The sequence below is a fragment of the Dendrobium catenatum genome, unplaced genomic scaffold (assembly GCF_001605985.2).
Source record: "Dendrobium catenatum unplaced genomic scaffold, ASM160598v2 fragScaff_scaffold_156, whole genome shotgun sequence".
In the NCBI taxonomy this organism is placed as follows: domain Eukaryota; kingdom Viridiplantae; phylum Streptophyta; class Magnoliopsida; order Asparagales; family Orchidaceae; genus Dendrobium; species Dendrobium catenatum.
Genome location: NW_021318618.1, coordinates 6,051,452 through 6,070,464, shown reverse-complemented (window position 1 = coordinate 6,070,464; position 19,013 = coordinate 6,051,452). Strand labels below are relative to the sequence as shown.

The window sequence follows — 19,013 nt, the reverse complement described above, 5'->3', positions numbered from 1 at the left end:
GTTTCTTAAAGTAATTGTTTAATCGAAAAACTTTAATTATTATACTAAAAAATTGCTTAAGCCATCCCTAACGAAGTCTTAGGCTTCGTTTGAGACGGCTTTCTTATTGCTGCTTAAAGTAGCTTTCTAGTAAAAAATTAAATTTTTTTGTAGTAAAAAGTTGTTTTAAGAAGCGTAAGAAAGCCATCCCAAACGAACCCTTAGTTATTTATATTCTCTCACAAATTCTTTACAGGCATAGCAAAGCAGATACATGGAGTGGATTGTTCCAGTTGAGGTCTTCTTCAAATATGACACAGGCTGCCTGTCACAAATTTATAAGTTATCCATATATATGCTTAGAGAATATGGCTTCTTCAGTTGACATGATTCTCTGTTACTACAGTTAACCAGAATAAAAGAACTAATTAGACGTAGTTTTGTATTAACAGAAATAAAATTGAATTTCTACTCATTTCTCGTTGTATTTCCCACTCCAAACTAAGCCATTCCTGCAAATATATGTGTATCTTCAGCTCTTTTTTTGTTCCTTTCCTCATGGAATGGTCAACAAATCATCAAAAAAATGGCAGGCGTTGGAGCCTGGATCTGGTTTTAAGATGCTGCTTTAATGTATGGCTTTGCTTGTTAATCAGCTTATAGCAAGGCAAGACAATTCAGCTTTAATGTGGTATTTTCTTTCACGCATTTTTTATTTGTCATAGATATCTATTTGTCAATCTCATCTTATCTTTTATTTTTTCTATTAATTATTTATTTTCACAAGGTCTTTTAATAATCATTTAAAGTCATTACCCTCTACCCGCCGGCGAAATTCGATTAGTCGGTTACGGGATACAACTAGAATTAATCACCAATCTTTTATTTAAAAGAATGTCCGTCCGCCCACCCTCCTACACATAACGACCAAGAATTAAATTTGAAATAATTATTTATTTTATCTTCTTAATTAAGAAAATAGAGCTTCTATTGCTGTGATGATTTATAGAAGCACTGGTTGATTAATTAAGAAGAGAAAATAAATGCTTGAATTTGGAGGCCGTAAAGCAATTTTCTTCTGTCAGACTTATTGGAAAATTTGCTCGTCTCGCTGTAAGGAACAATTTCCTATTTATAATTTTAATAATTTTGTATTTTTGATTTTTTTTTTGTTCAAATTTGTATTTTCATTTCCAATAAATATTCGTAATTTTGTATTGATAAAACTTTAACTGCATAACTTTTGATATGTGATAGATCTCGTCAATATGAGCATTTTAACTGGACTATATTGATTTTTTACAGTTAAATTGGAAGATATGATTTTTTTGAATAAATGCATGATAGATAAATTTGATAGATTTTTATGTATTTATAACTTTATATATTTCATACATGATATTGACTTACATTGCATAAAAAGATAGTATGTGCATGCAAGCAAGCAAGGAAGACCAAGTGTTAACACTATAATGAATATGGGATGGCTCTTAACATATAATACTTTGCGCAGGAGGGTGGACTGACGGGCTTTCTTTGAAATAAAATGTTGGTGGTGTAATCCTAGTTGTAGCCTGTAATCCACTGACTGAATTACGCCGACGGGTAGAGGGTGGTGACAAATGTTGAATGATTATTGAAAATTGTGAAACCCTTAAATAAAAATAAAGTAATTAAACTCTTAAACATCGAGACAATTTTTAGTGTAATGGTTAGAATTTTATTTAAGAAACTTCTTAATTAAGCGTGCTCATCCCGAAGAAATACTAGGATAGGTGACCTCTCAAAAAGTTACACTAATAGGACAAAATCGTGATACCCTTAGACCAAAGAGGATAATTTATCGAAAGTTAAGAGTTTAGAATGTTATAAATAATATTAGAGCAATAAACCAACTGAAAGATGAAAGTGTTACATCATAGGAGCCACCTCTTGAATCTTGTATGAGACAAAGTGTCACGTGGCGGGAGTCACAACTTGAACTTGTAGGGGCCAACTCTAGAATCCTACATGACTGATGGATGATTTTGGTATAAAGATTATGCCGAGGATGTCAGTTACTTAAGTGAGGAAAATTATGAAACCCCTTAAATAAAAATAAACTAAACTCTTAACATCGATGAGTCTTTTAGTGTAATGTTTGTAATTTTATTTAAAAAACTCTGTAGTTAAGCGTACTCATCCCGGTGAAATTCAGGAATGGGTGACCTTCTGGGAGATTACACCAACATGACAATCGTGAAGCCCTTAGGCCAGAGTGGACAACATCTCGAAAGTTGAGAGTTTGGACTATTATAATAAATAACAACTTTTTTACATTTTCTTTGGTGCTTATATGTGTTTACTTATAATTCCCCCGAAAAAGAGACATTAGCTTTGTTGTTAGATAGATTAATTTATCAACTAACCTACAATGATGAGAAGCATCATAGAAATTATTCGTTTTATTAACAATATTATGTTTACAACCAAAAAGACCAATCTTCTTTAGGAGATTCGTGTCATATTTTGATTGCGATGGTAAAGTATATGTTTTGTCATAGGCAAACTCATTACTCACAAAATATTTAGATAACTAAAATCTTTGGACAAAAAAATCTTCTTGATAAGTAATAATCGATCTCAATTACTCATTCTTAATCAACATAGACTATGATGATAGCAAAGATTAAGAAGGCATGTCTGATAAAAATGGAATTATCTACTAAGCTAACATGAAGGCTAAGATAGACGCCAGTTGTAAAGGAAGAAAATAGATTGACAAACAACAGCAGAATCTGAGTTTAAGATTAAATTTACTCAAAATTCTCAAAAAAATTGACTAACAAGGATAATTTCTTTAAAAAGTAACATGTTTATCTACAGTAAAGGTCTCTGTATCAGTATTTGTCACATAAAAATTACAGTAGAAAATTTGCAAGGAAAAGAGCAATTAACATTGTATTTGAAACATGATGTAGGCAAAATGAAGAGGTGAAAAACAGCTTGCCTCAACTCTCCCTATCAAGGAAAACTGGGCTTGCTTCAAGTAGTTCTGCGAGCATCTTAAGGATAGTCTTTACTTCATCTTGAAATGCTTCCCTGTCCCAATTCCCAGTAACTTTTTCTTGAGAAGTATTCGAAAAGATTTGATCAAATAGAAAACCTATTTCTTCATTTGAATCGTATGGAGGTAGACCTAATTCTGAACCCTTTCCCTGAAGAAGGCCTGCCAGTGTTTCCTTGTTCCATGCTCCATTTCCGCTTTCTTGCCATTCATGGAAGATCCTCCCAGTTATATCATTCAAAAGCTTCTTCTCATTTAAAATCTGTGATTCTCATTTCCAAGAACGTAATTAGTGATTGACCAAGCATAATATGAAATCATAAAATGATAACCTAGATTATACAGAATATGAAGAAATAAAAAATAAAAAAAGAAAAGAAAAAGAATAAATAAATAAATAATAAAAAAAATTAAAAAAAAAATAAAATGAAGAAAAAAATTGAGCATGTAGAACATAAGAGAGGCAACGGTTGCACTGAAATAAGAGCCACCAGGTTTTCCTAAAGTGTTACAAGACTGATCAAAATTTACCACAAAGTTCATTGCTTATGGAATCTGAATTATTTAACTGTTGTATTAACAAAGAGTCTATATGTGAAATATTTCCACAATGAGTAAATGCTAACAGCTATGAAACCTGCAGAAGACGGTTTTTCATTAGAGAAATGCAAAGATAAAGAGAAAAGGATGTTTTTCTTACATTTTCTTAACGAAGTTGTACATATATACGGAATATTTAGAAAAAGTAATTTATCTTATTATAATTTACAACATATGACATTGTACGATTAAAGATTTACAAGTAAACGTGATTCAAATTTGAACAAATTCTTCACTCATTCTTGCATGTTTTTAGTCTTCAAAATAATATAAAATTGATTACTTTGTAGAAATGAAAAATGCAGAGGTAACTCCTGAATGCATTCATATTGTCTATATATTTACAAAAGTAATACTACATAAAATTTAATTTTAACTATGATGTAATATATGTACTTATCTGTAATCATAGTAAGTGTTATGTTAACAATTAAAAGATTATAAATTATTATTTCTAAATATTTAATATATTTGTTAAATTTTATTAAAAAATGATAAGAAGATATTATATATAGTATGATCCACCATACTATGACAGAGAGGTGAGTACTAGTTAGAGATTTTAACATTTCATATGCTACTCCACACTATAATATAAAAACATTTATATGTGATTAATAAATGATTTACTTAATCTAAATTTAAAATTTAACTCAGTACTATATAACATCAGAGCAGGAATAATTAATCAATTGAAGTTCAAAAATAAATTCTTACAGTAGTATAAAAATAATTACATCGGAAGAGGGATAAATTGAATCAAAAACATAAAAAAATTGAGATTAAGATCATATTAGATTTGACAGTAAGTGTATGTAAATAAATGCACATATAGTTTTGCAGCCACCTCAATGCACTATTTGAAATCATTGAATATCTTTTGTGAAGTCACTCAATTTTTAAATAGTTGGGTTGATAAAAACAGCAGAATATGAACAAAATTTTTTAGCTCATGAATTGTTCACAATTGGAGCTATTAAAATGTTTAAAACTTTCATGCAATAATTAATAAATTGAGGCAAGTAAAAATATGAACTAGTTCAAATTTGAATAACATTAACAACTTCTAAATCTATAAGAGTACAATATCATATGTTCTAAGTTATAATAATATAAATTACTGTTTCTAAATATTCCGCATATATGCACAATTTTATTAAGAAAATATAAAGAAGGCATTACATAAATTGAATTTTGAAACATTGGCATTTTAATCTTTTATAATAAAAGCACTCAAGCTAACAACCAAACCAAACAGTTATTATCTGCTTTTGGATATGAGTAATAATTTATTCAAACATCATAATAAGCTTAATTATTATGTTCTCTTAGCTCCATTTTTTGTACAACTAATTTCAAACGAATTTGTACAACCACCACCGAACCAAACAAGCCCAAATATATAATGAATGAGTATGACAAGAATGATGGTATGCGAGTCCCATTGAATGTCTCCACAAAATGTAAGAGAAGCATGCAAGCGTGTTCATATGGACAATTGAAGATTCTTCTATAAGAATGCAATTTCATTTAATGTGGCAACTTCCCCATCCTATGTAAACATGATTCGTTTTGTATGTTCATATTGTCAAAGCCATACATGTTAATGGCAAAAAATAGCACGGGTCATAGCGCATCACGCGGTGCACCCTCATAGCTATTTGCTTGGTGTGGCAAATATGTTCAAAATTATGCATGTTATATGTACCATACACGAGTAATAATGCATGACAAAATCCACATGATGTGCAAAATTTTCGTTTTAAATTTAAAATTAATATTTATATTTGTATTTATTAATTTTATCATTTATTTAATAACCTACCAATTTAAAAAAAGGGGACAAAAGTTATTTATAAAATATATTTTACATTTCATCGAATCAATTGATTTTATGGTTATTTATTATTTACCATCACTCACATCTAAAAGGAAGATAAAAACATTTGAATACATACTTGATCATACATTTTCAAAAAAATGTAGGATATAGTTCAAAGCACTAAAAAATTACTGCATGGAAATATGTGACAATGACAAATAAAGGTGGTAATACTTATATGATGTGTATTTTTGTGGTAATGATAAGGAATATGGATTAAGAGATGATGTTGATGAAATAAAAGATGCTTTTTTGACATTTGCTGATAATAATGATGACGATGATGACGACTAGGGAGATTAGTTTAATTAATGACTAAATAAATAGGGTTATAATATTTTGAATTTTGAATAATTAAGATGTTGATTACTTAAACTTAATCATCATTTAGGTTGTTTTTATTATCATGACAATTTATCCTTCTATTTAATTGTATATCATATCAATGTATATTTCTATTTATAATTATTTAATATTATGTGCAATATTTAAAATGGTTTGCCGCGTCGTGCACTATGCACTATGGTGCGTCATTCATCACTGACAAAAATATAATCGAAACATTAAATATCATTCCATGTATGGCTTCAAGAATTAGATATTAAAGGGGGAGCTAAATAGGACTAAGGAAATTAAAAAAAAAAAAAAGTTGTCCACAAACTACAGCTACATTCATGTTTAACGGTTGCTCGACTATTAAAAATAAAAATTTGATCAATATTCTAATAAAAAAATCCTCATGATACTATTTATCAAATTTTTATTGCAGCATCATATTAGGTGAAGGATGCAGATGACATTTTCAAACTAATTAATGGAGTTAGAGAGTATCTAATAGTCCAAGTTGTTACTGACAATACTAGTGCTTATAAAGCAGTAGGAAATAAATTGATATAGAAGAGAGAGCATGTTTATTAAATTCCAAGTGCCACACATTGCATTGATTTAAACCGTGAAAATGTAGAGTAGCCTCAAAATAAAAATGTCTTGACTAAAGGAAAGAATATTATCAAATTCATTTACTATCATAGTTGGATTTTTGACTTGACAAAGTTCTCAAAAAATGAGCTCACTACCTTCAACTATTACAAAAAGATATGGGCTTAAGGCTGATCCTTGATGTAACCCAACCGAAATAGGGAAATACTTGGTCAATCCACCTTGTGTTTGAACACAAGTAATAGCTCATGCATACATAATCATTAGAAGAGAGAGCATGTTTATTAAATTCCAAGTGCCACACATTGCATTGATTTAAACCGTGAAAATGTAGAGTAGCCTCAAAATAAAAATGTCTTGAGTAAAGGCAAGAATATTATCAAATTCATTAACTATCATAGTTGGGTTTTGGACTTGACAAAGTTCTCAAAAAATGAGCTCACTAGACCTTCAACTATTAGATCTATTACAACATACTTAACCCTACAAGGCATCCTAAAAGCAAGGCTACTATTGGAGGTTAAGTTCACCTACACGTAGTAATTAGATTGTGTAAAAAGTTAAGAAGATTGTTTTCAGTGAGAAATTTTAGTTAAGTATGACTTCAGCTATCACAGCTAGTAAGCCATTTTTAAGGCCGATTTATAAGAAAAAAAATAAAGCTATAAGTTTTATTTATAGTGCAATGAATGAGACGGAGTTGATAGAGCACAAAGTACGTGAGTGCAGCGATTAGAAAATTAGATGAGAGATAGGAGCTTCGACTTCATCAATATTTGCATGTGATTGGCTTAATGAAGTGCTTGATTTTGATTTTCTCTTTCTTTTTGTAAATTTAGTTAAAATAAAAAATAAAAAAATAAAAAAAAGGATAAAATAGATATCAATTGGCCTCTCTTGTGAATTTTCATTCCCCATTTAACTCGATTTACATGTTGCTTCATGCATGGGCAAATTTGCGTTTCACCTTCATACGGCAATGCAGATAAAATGGGTGTCATTTCTAGAGAATTTTGACGTTATATACGTAATGACATGATCTATTTTTAGAAATGATGATATCAGGAGATTTTGCATAATATCGTGCTCATAGTTCATCATTTTCGACCGTTTTAGCTCAACTCAAACGTGACGTGTTCTTTCTTAATAAATTTGACATTTTGAACGCATTGGCTATCCGTTTCAAGGATGAAGTCCAACTAATTTCACACAATATCGAATCCGTAGATCATCATTTTCGCGATTGTTCGGCCGAATCAGAGTGTGGACAATGCTTTCTTTGATATCTTCAATATTTGAGACGTGTTGGCGCAGCCCATTACATAAACGAGCAAACTTTGAGTGTTTTCTATTACGCTCGAGTCGCTTCGAGCTCGTTTAATGCAATGTCGCGTCAAGTGGTTACTGTTCTCATTGCTCCAATCGATCATGAAGCTCAAACAATAGTCAACAATTCACTTTTAGATATGAACTTGATCTCTAACCAGAAAATATCAGTATCTTGAAAATATGATTCATGTCAATGATAAAACTGATAATGACAGCTATTATTCTAACTGTATGAACTTTATAAATGCTCATTTCCGTACAAGATTATCTCCTTAAAGCTCAACTAAGCTAGAAGCTCCTGTACAAAACTATATTGATAATCAGATTAAATTCAATTTCGTTGTCTTCAAGGTGCACCATCTTCAGTGGATAACCCAAACAAAAGCAGGTTCCTAAGATTAAGTTGGAATTTAAACCTGTGTAGACTTAAAACTAAATATTGCATAATTTGTATATGGAATTACCTTTTTTAACTTTAAGCCGTTAATGACTTTGATATTCTGGATGACAGCAACATGTTTTTCAGCCAAAGCATCTGCAATATCTTGCAGAATAGGCTGAAGTAGCTGCGCAAACTGCGCCTGACCCAGCTGCTCCTCCCCTTCAGCTCCATGCCTCTTCAAAATATTGTTCAGAAGATCACCGGAGGCTGCATATTTCATGCAATGTTTTGCAACTTTAGTTACAGGTTACCCATCCGCAAGTCATTTTAGACAATAGACGCGTAGCTAAGAAGGTGAATGAAGCATGAAGGAAATCATGAAAAAGGATCATGATAGGATTAAGGCATTGACCACTGATATCCGTTCATTGTTTCAAAAATCTGTTCCAGACTAATATTAAAATGTAGCAGAGCCTAGTTGTGATAGTAACAAGGGCCAAAGTAAAACCAACCTAACCCTTATTATTTACGTTTGGGTGAGAATAAGCCAGTGCTTAAGTGTAGCAAACAGCACAGCAGCAATTAGACCAATTACGAAGAAGCAATAAGGTGGGATATGCAATTATGCATGCTTGTTACGAAAGAAATATAGATATTTAGATGCATCACCATAATCCTTATCCCAACTATTTAGGACATCCTTCAAGATCCCTCTTCTGTTATATTGATAGCTACAAGTGGCATAAGCTTTAGTTTTTAAGAAGTCTTTGTCAACAACTTCTAATCAAATTACCTTTTTCTGCCCAATTTCCTTTCTATTCATTTTTTTAATCCAGCCTCTACTTTCTCTCTACATACCCAATCTGCCAAACTCTTTTCGGCAACACAATTCTCAATGCCTCTCTGGCATGTAATAAGTCATTAAAAAAAAAAACTTTGAGCTGACTGGATGAATCAACTCAGACCAACCAACAATCGACTGAGGTAAGATCTCAGTCATGACAACATGATGTTTGCTTTCCATATGAGGAATGATTAGGGTGGTTCTTCAGTGTTTTGTTAGGAGAGGGCCATCTGTGTAAGTCAAGTGCATCTGGCACTGCCAAATCCTTCCCTTCACTCTTACTGCAGAGCATGCGGTGGCAAATTACCTCTCCTTATTATGGAGTCCTGATGCTACTACTGTGCTTCCCTGTTACTAAAAGTGAGGATATGTCAACACAGCCATACTTGTCTGTTAGAGGTATTGTCTCCAACACTATCATCTTCTACAACAGTCTCCCCCTTCATTTCTCATTTCTTAGTTTATTTTGTTTATGTCAAGCTCTTTATCAATGGGGTTGTTTTGTTGTTGTTTGGGCAACTAGGCTAACTTGCCATGTCACCACAGAGGAAAAACAATTTACTTTCTCTTCTCTATTACTATATTCCAATCATTGGTGTTCGTGAGGGATTGAACTACTACACCGATAAATTTGTTATGACATTACTGCCAAATGAGGAATACTATCATTGCTATCGCAACACAGTAGCCTATACTCAAAAAATCTTAGTGAAAAAAGTAAACATTTCATTTGTTCGATTATTTAGCAGGAAATTTAATAAAAATTACACATAAAAAGAGCATATGTTATGCTAGAAGCCCTTGCTAATGCAAATTCTAGAAAGGTGTTGATGTATACAGCCTTATCCCTGCATTACAGAAAGGGTGCTTCCATGATTCAAACTCATGACCTCTAGGTCAAAAATTGGCCTCTCTACCAGACCCGTACGCAAGAAATTAACATATAAATCAATTGATTATGGTGTGTTAAATCATAAAATTAGTTTAATGATATTATGTCTTTTAAATAAAATAACTCAATTAGGGGTTGTCTCTCAAATAATCTAATTTAAATTAATTAGCATAAACATCAAGGAATCATGGGCAAATTAATATTGTGTTTTTAGTTTCCCATTTCTTAATAGAAAAAGATCTACCCAAATTAGGAACTAGGGAGTGGCTGCTGTATGCAATCTCATTGCTATAATAACAAAGAGGTTATTTTCATGATTAAAACCCAGCACCATTATATTACAAGAGACCATTTAATTACTATTCTATGTCGCTTTCTTTCCTATTTATCATTCAATCATGCATTATGATAAATTGAAGTAAAATAATTAATAAACCATCGTATTTTGGATGTATACATGCAGGCATGCATGCTTTACTTGGGACCTATTTTATGATGTTTATGTTGATTTTCATTAGTGATGAAAATATTTGAGTTAACTCTCATTGGTGATGACTAAAAAGATCTCAAATATGCTTCGTAATGGAGCATGGTACATAAAGGCATGAAAATTTAACTCGTTCAATAATGAATAAAACTTCCATTTTAGCTCTCATTGGTGAATATAATTTTTTTTTATTTTGCATCATTATTGTGTATGACTTTTATTTATTAGATTTAAATGAGAATTTGGAGAAAATGAATTCATGTAGCCAACCTCACATAGTGGGATACAGGCTTGATGTTGTTGTGGTATTGTGTATGTTGTTTTAACTTATAAACAATTTGATGCGTTTTGGAAGCAAAAACAACAAAATAGAGAAGAAGAAATTGATGGAACACAAATATGAGGCATGTTTTTTTATTACTCCTGTAATAAATAATAAAAAAAACAATTCATCTAACTATTCGAGAGATAGATTGACTCTCCCACAAACCATAAACGTCACTAGGAAACTCTCAAAGAAAAGCTACATCAGAAAAAACAATTGCATAACTCAAAATAATACATAGTTGGCCTTTAAATAGGCTCTTCCTACTTCCCTCCCAAATCAGCCTCATTTCCTAAATTAATTCCCTCTCAATTTTGAACTCTTTCTCTAAATAATTCCCTTTCAATCATCATTAAAACCTTCCTAATTATCTCTCCTTAGATTTCTTCGTCTTCTGTGATGGTGCATCCGCGGCCTTATTCTCTAGTCCTGGGCGATACTGAATCTCGAAGTCATATCCTAATAACTAGAACAACTACCTCTAGTGTTCCTCAGTCACCATCCTTTGCTCCAATAAAAATTCAGGCTCCTTTAGTCTGTCCTGACAATAAAAAATCATCCCAACAAATTGGGTCACCACTTTTGGATGGCCAAAACAATCGCCATCAACTCCCGCACGTATACGGACTTAAGCCTCGTCCTAGTAGTGAGCACCTGACTAAAATAAGCAATGGGCCGATAATCCTGCATGAGCACTGCTCTCAACCCATATCTTGACGCATTCGTCTCTACCACAAATGTCTTGCTGAAATAGCCCTAGTCAAGGACTTCTAGTCCACCTTAGTCTCCTCGATAATCTGTAAACACTTCATCCTTAGGATCACATCGGTGCTCTCCAAATCCAAAGGAAGAAAATCCTCCACTGTCTATATGCTCTGGAGTGTCAGCACCAACCTCCTGCAAATCCCGCTATTCCTCTCTACCTTTCACGTTCCCATCATGACTCCAAAACTCCCTGTATCCACTAACTTCAATCTCAATTAGTCCACGACCCGGTAGGAGATGAAGTTATGAGTAGCTCTGCTATCCACCAAGACCACCACTAGCTGCTCCCCGATCTGTCCCCTCACCTTCATGATGTGATTTGGAGTAGATCCTATCACAAAATTTATGGACACTTCCACCATATCAAGGTGTAGGTGCTCTCTTCCTTCTGCCTCCTCCACCAGGTTCTCATGATCAATCTCTTCCTCCTCATAATCAGAAGGACTAGAGTGTGTGATCATTACACATATGGTATGGTTCATACTTCTCATCACAACGAAAGCACAAACATTTCGCTCTTTTATCAACTTCGCCTCTAAGAGACGCTTGAAGTGGCCCCTAGGTGAACTCCCCCATTCTTCTCCCTTGGTGCCTCCCACTGAAATGATATTGTTTGGGTCCTCCGTGCCAATGAAATTGAGGTACTTCTGTCACAGCCTCCCACAACCCCGCTCTTATTCTTCTCTCCATCTGACTCTGATCCTCTGCTATATGTGCTAGCTCCAAAGTCTCCTTCAACCCCCTCTGCCTCAACAATCGAAGGTCCGCTCATATGTCGGGCTTGAGACCCTTCATGAAATTTCTCTCCAGGACCGCCTCTGAAATTCCCCTCAACCTTCCCGACAACAATTTGAATCTCTTCCAGTACTCCATAACAGTCCCCTCTTGAGTCAAGGAAAGGAATTACTTGTGTAGATCTCCTTCCCGCATGGCTCAGAAATGTTCCAACTAGCAATCTTTAAACTCCTCTCACGAACGGATCGGATATCTAACATTTCTCCACTGGAACTACGCAAGGGCTTTCCTCTCCAAACATAACCCTATGGCTATAAGCTTGCCCTCCTCTCTCAACCCATTCATTGCAAAACTTCTCTCCACCTGGTATACCCACCCATGGGCATCCTCTTCTTTAAACATCAACATCCTCAGCTTTCTCATCTTCACTTCTCCACCCCAACTTCCTCTTCTGCTACTGGTTCCTACCGTGTATTGAGGGTGTGAATCCCACCATTATTTTATCCGCCTCCCATGATCCGATCCACATGGCTCGGCTCGGCTCATCTCGTCTCGTCTAACTCCTCCTGTTGTCCCCTCCCTTTGCCCAAACGGCTTCCAATAGTGGTCAGTAACCCTACCACTACACCATAGAACTCCCTCCCTATTGTCCCCCAATCTAAAATTCCTATTCTGCCCCTTATCAAATCCCTAGGATGTGACTCTTGATGAAAGGAACTCTCTTCATCAAACTCTTCCGGTCTGATCTCTTTCCCTTTAAATTCGGCCAAGGGAAACCTGGTAAACTCGTGGCGAAGGTTAGCACTCAGAACTTCCAGTTGAGGTTCTTTATCATCTCCACCATCCCTCCAAATCGGCTCTCTATCCGTCCAAATCAGCTCTCTATCTAATTCACCGTGGTTGAAAACCTTCCTTCCATGGTGTTGTTAGACTGGTCCAGCTGGTCCATACGGGACTGGCTCATGCATAGCAGGCGGAACCTCTCCACCTCCTGTATGCACCGTTCAAACTGCCAAGGCCAACAGAGCTATTTAGGAAGGATTTTTGAGGGAGCTATGAGGGAAATTTCAAAGTATGTGCTATTTAGGGATTTCATTTTGAATTTTATGTATTCAGTAGTATGTTTTGCTAGGGTTAGAACATCTTGAATTTGGCTGAAATTTGAGATCACTCTAAGGTTTTTGGGCTCTAATGACATCTAGAGATTTGGGAGAGCCATATCTTCCTCTCCAATTGAAGATTTATTTGTATCTTGTATTTTCTTTCATAAAACTATCAATAAAAAAAGTGTTCATTTTTTTCTTCCTGATTTTCTTATCATTGGTTTCCTGAAATTGTTGAAATCAAATTTTAGCCAAGGCTTTTTTTAAATTTTTGCAAGCGCTTCCTATCAAATTGGTATCAAAGCGGTCTCCGGGCTGTTTTTGGATAATTTCTGTAGCATATTTTTCTATTTTTGATCGGGGCTTTTGTTGTTTTTAGGGTGGAAATCCGGATTTTTGAGCCTAACAAAGAACCGAGGACATATGGCGGGAGGAAAGGTAGAAGTATTGAAAGGGGAGATCGGATAAATGAAATCTGAAATTTCAAATCTCCTTCATTTAGGGATTTCCTGTTGAATTTTATGTATTCAGCAGTATGTTTTGCTAGGGTTAGGACCTATGATGCACGGACACGGACACGGCGACACGGATAAGACACGACACGGACACGAGACACGTCAGTTATTGAAAATATAGGACACGGGTTGGACACGGTATTATAATTTTTATATTTAAAAAATAGTGTATAAAAATTAAATAAGTATAATTTAAAAAAAAATTGAAAATAATAAATCATTTAACTAAAATTTGTGCTCAAAATGATTAATATTAGGATGTCAAGAGTCAGACGTCGATGCCGTTTATCAGTCACGAGAGAGGACATGAAAAATCCTTCACTGCCAAAAAGAAATGAAAATGAGAATATTCGATGATTGGGTATTAAGTGAGGACGTTGATTTGGTACTGTGGATAGGAAATAAGAAATTAGTTTAAATCCCGACATATACAAGAAATTATATTTAAAAAAAATTCATAAAATATTTAAGATACACGTGTCAGACACGTGTGTCGAATTTATATTTAATATTTTTTAATAGAACACGTTTTCGACGTGTCCGACACGTGTCGAAGGAGTGTCGGACGAGTGTCGTGTCGGATACGGTGTCGGACACTGCACGCCTATTTGAGGAGAAGTGACGGTGCATCATAGGTTAGGACATCTTGAATTTGGCTGAAATTTGAGATCTCTCTAAGGTTTTTAGGCTCTAATGACATCTAGAGATTTGGGAGAGCCATATCTTCCTCTCCAATTGAAGATTTATTTGTATCTTGTCTTTTCTTTCATAAAACTATCAATAAAAAAAAGTGTTCATTTTTTTATTCCTGATTTTATTATCGTTGGTTTTCTGAAATTGTTGAAATCAGATTTTAGCCAATGCTTTTTCTAAACTTCTGCAAGCACTTCCTATCAAATTGATATCAGAGCGGTCTCCGGGCTGTTTTTGGATAATTCCTGTAGCATATTTTTCTACTTTTGATCGAGGTTTTTGTTGTTTTTAGGGTGGAAATCTGGATTTTTTAGCCTAACAAAGAACCGAGGACATGTGGCGGGAAGAAAGGTAGAAGTATTGAAAGGGGAGATTGAATAAATAAAATCTGAAATTTCAAATCTTCAAACTCAAGTTTTAGATTTAAAGAAAGATATTCACTCATCCATGATAAGATCAATTTGAATTTCTCCATCTTGAAGGAGATGTTGAAGAAAGTTCTTGAAGGTCAAACCAAACAAATGTCGTCGGAGTTGATGGAAGTCACCGACAGCCAGGAAAGTGGGAAAAAACTATACCAATCAGACAAAGGGAAGATCAGGAGGTGAAGATTTCGGAAGGAATAGAAAGAATGCCTCCCTTAGGGCCTACTCCCAGGGAGGAGTCGGGTGGAGGGTATGTGGAGAGGCGTGAGGGGGTTGGGCATGAGTGAAGGGGTGTTGAATTTGAAAGAAGAGGGGCTAAATTTGAAAGGCGAGGACTTGATTATGATCGAAGAGGTGTCGAATTTGAAAGGAGAGGAGTTGAATATGATCGAAGGGGTGCTAAATTTGAAGGAAGAATATGAGCTTGTGATGAAAGGTTTGGGTGCGAGCATAGGAGGGATGATTGACACAATTGGGGGGAACAACCCCCTTGGGGAATGGGAAATTTTGGAGGAAGCAGGGTTGACAAAAGAGATCTGTGATTGAGGAAACTGAGGATGCATATTTTTGAAGGAGAGGGTGCACATGAGTGGATAAACAAGGTGGAAAGATACTTTACTGTCAATAGGTTGACAGAGGAGAGACAGATGACAGCCGGGATGTGCTTGGAAGGGAAAGCTTTATCATGGTACCAGTGGAGGGATACGAGGCGATCGATACGAACCTAGAGGGAGATTAAGGACTGCTTGTTGGAACGTTTTCAAATCAGCAGGGGAGGGGACTTTTATGAGCATTTCTTCACTTTGATGCAGGAGGGGACAATGGTGGAGTACCATAAGCAATTTGAGTATCTTACCAGTTGATTGGATCGGCTTCCGGAGACTGTATTGAAGGAAAACTTTATGAAGAGATTGAAACCAAATATTCATGCAGCAATTAGAGTGATGAGGCCTCATGCTTGGGAGAGGCTATGGAGCTAACTTAGTTGGTGGAGAATTAGAGGCACCTGGAGAGGAAACAAGAGGTAGCAACTCAGGAGGCTCGTACAGGATGACCGCCACCTTTTTGACACCTAAGGAGCCAACACCGGATACTCTTCGGGAGACTTTGAATGAGAAGATTATAGGAGGAATACCTGAGGACAACTTCAAGAAGCTCACAAAAGCATAATTACAAGAGAAAAGGGCGAAGGGACTATGTTCAGATGTGACGAGAGGTATACGTCAAGGCACAGTTGTAAGGACCAAACTCTTTAGGTTCTTATCATTTGTGATGAAAAGGGAATGGAGGGTGTCGTCTTTCCACCTTACGGACAATGTGGGTCTTTGGGAGAGGAGTATTATTAGACCGGTCCATACGGGACCGACTTATGCGTAACAGGAGAAACTTCTCCTCCTGTTTAGGAAGAATTTTTGAGGGAGTTAGGAGAGAAATTTCAAAGTATGGGCTATTTAGGGGTTTCCTTTTGAATTTTATGTATTAAGTAGTAGGTTTTGCTAGAGTTAGGACATCTTGAATATGGCTGAAATTTGAGATCACTCTTAAGTTTTTGGGCTCTAACAACGTCTGGAGATTTGGGAGAGCCGAATCTTCCTCTCCAATTAAAGATCCACTTGAATCTTGTCATTTGTTTCATAAAACTTTCAATAAAAAAAGAGTTCATGTGTTTTATTCCTGATTTTCTTATCGTTGGTTTTATGAAATTTTTGATATCAGATTTCATCCAAGGCTTTTCCTAAATTTCTGCAAACACTTCCTATTAGGTGGATAACCTAACCTCCATCCCAGACTTGATTTGCTCTAATTCGCCTTCCAACGCATCCACCTTCTTTATATCCATCTCTTCAAAATCTTGCTCCGATACTAATTTGACGTGTTTTGGAAGCAAAAACAGCAAAATAAAGAAGAAAAAATTGCTAGAACACAAATATGAGGGCTGATTTTTTACTACTCCAACAAAAAATAAAAGATACAATTGATGTACTATTCGAAAGATAGATCGACTCTCCCATAAATCCTAGACGTCGCTAGGAAACTCTCAAAGAAAAGCTACAGCAGAAAAAATAATTGCAAAACTCAAAATAATACATAGTTAGCCTTTAAATAGGCTCTTTATACTTCCCTCCCAAATCCGCCTCCTTTCCTAAATTAATTCCCTCTCAATTTTAAACTCCTTCCCTAAATAATTCCCTCATAATCATCATTAAAACCTTCCTAATTATCTCTCCCTAGATTGCTCCTTACATAATGAATTATATCTTTCTTGGGCCACACAAGGGAGTCCGAAACCCCCCTACTGATCTGGTCCCCCCCCCTTTCCCCTCTCTTCCCTTTTGCTGGGTTTGGCTCTGTTGAACGAGGCGAAAGAGTTCTGCCCATAACACAATCATGGCATTAGTTTCTTTCTCATGACTGAACCTCCTCACTTCTAATCATAGAGTTTAATCATACTTTATTACTCTTAACCTATTATCTCCTTTCTTGTAGATGTTCATTTATCTAACCTTCTCAATCCCTTGATCTCTTTTATCTCCCTGATTCTTCCACTAATATCAAATCCTTCCCCTCTCAATAATTATTTTTTAAAAAAAATCCATTGCACTCGCCATTTTAATTACCTCTCTATCATCATCAAAGGTAGCTGCATGAATAAATGGAGAATAAATATTCATAAAGTTATCCTCAAATAGTTGGGATAAGGCTAAGGAAGTGATGGTAATCTTCGAATTCGATGGAATAGTTGGGATAAGGAAATCCTTAATGTAATTCAATGATGCTTAGTACTGATCCAATTAGATAGTTATAACATATAAAGATAGAATATAGTGTGAAGAAAGGTGCTAAGACTATCTAAAATCATGTTCTTTAAAGTTAAGTTTAAGCATGAACCTAAATATAAGAAGAATTGTTTATAACTTCAAACGCTAAAGGAATTTGTAAAATAGGGGTCTATGATTTTGGCGTTGTCACGTTATTAGTGACCACGCAAATCTTGACCAAATCAATTGTGCAACTCATATGAGTTAAAACTACTAAACACTTGGAAGTTTGTTAAGATCTCACACTAAACCCTGGTGAGTTTCCCTTGATGCCTTTAAGTTTAATATGCAGTTGATCTGCGTTTATGGTTCACAATTATCAAATCTTTCTCAAGATGAAACCAACAGAGCATGTTCAACTAAAAAGACAAGTTGATGAATTCTTATTAAAAGGTTTCATGAGCAAGAGTTTAAGCCCTGATATCATTCTTGCATTACTGACTCCAAATAACAGTCAACCTTGAGGATGAGTGTTAAGAATAGAATTCAATTTTCATGTTTGGGTGATATGTTAGATTTGATTTCATGATCATTATTCTTCTCATAACTGATCTTAGTTATGATTACAACTTGATCAAGGCGTGGACTCTAAAAAGCTACTCCTCTGGTTCGAGGATAAATTATGAGAGAAGCAATATTTTCAGGTGGTAGATTAAAGAGTGAGTGATAAAACACAATACAGAGATTTCCCTCTCTTGTAATGAGGGCATACTCCTAGTTTAAATACCTCCCATAGATGCAAGCCTCTGATGCACGTAAAAATTTGGGAAGGGACCCAAATTTTTGCAAGCAAAAAGAAAGAACTTTTTTAGATAATAGAAAAGACACAAAAGAACACAAAATAGACAAATAAATTAAAACAACAACTTCAACACTTACAAACGACGCAATAAAGACAAACACAACAAGACACCTAAAGAGGCTTTGCCTTGAGAAGAAGGATACAGGTGGGGTGGATACTTGCGGTGAGAAGAAAGAGGTTAGAAGCCAAGACGAAGGGTGGAGAAGCTCGCAAGCCTTCCTAGAAGAAGAGAAGAAGAAGTGATGGAACAAGCTCGCAAGCTTTTCCAACAAAACCTGCAGGTTTAAATCTCCAAAAATAACTCACATAACCATTCTAAAACATTCCAAAACAACTCCTATTTATAAGACCAAAGAGGGCAGCCAAATAGCCCTTTAAAACCACTAATTAATCTCATTAAAATAGGAATATAGAAGGCCAAAAGTCACCAAATAGAAGACCAAAAGACAGC

The 19,013-nt window shown here is 34.9% G+C and overlaps 1 protein-coding gene across 1 annotated transcript in view; it reads right to left on the bottom strand.

The window, feature by feature from the left end:
* Positions 1–2,796: 2,796 nt before the first annotated feature.
* The window catches only part of LOC110103687, a 33,770-nt gene continuing 17,553 nt past the window's right edge, over positions 2,797–19,013 (bottom strand). Inside the window, exons 3-4 of the mRNA XM_020832494.2 lie at positions 8,240–8,424; positions 2,797–3,287 (exon numbers count right to left, since the gene is read on the bottom strand). Coding sequence (XP_020688153.1) covers positions 2,970–3,287; positions 8,240–8,424 — 503 coding nt within the window. The 3' untranslated portion in view covers positions 2,797–2,969. The remainder of the gene's footprint in view (positions 3,288–8,239; positions 8,425–19,013) is intronic.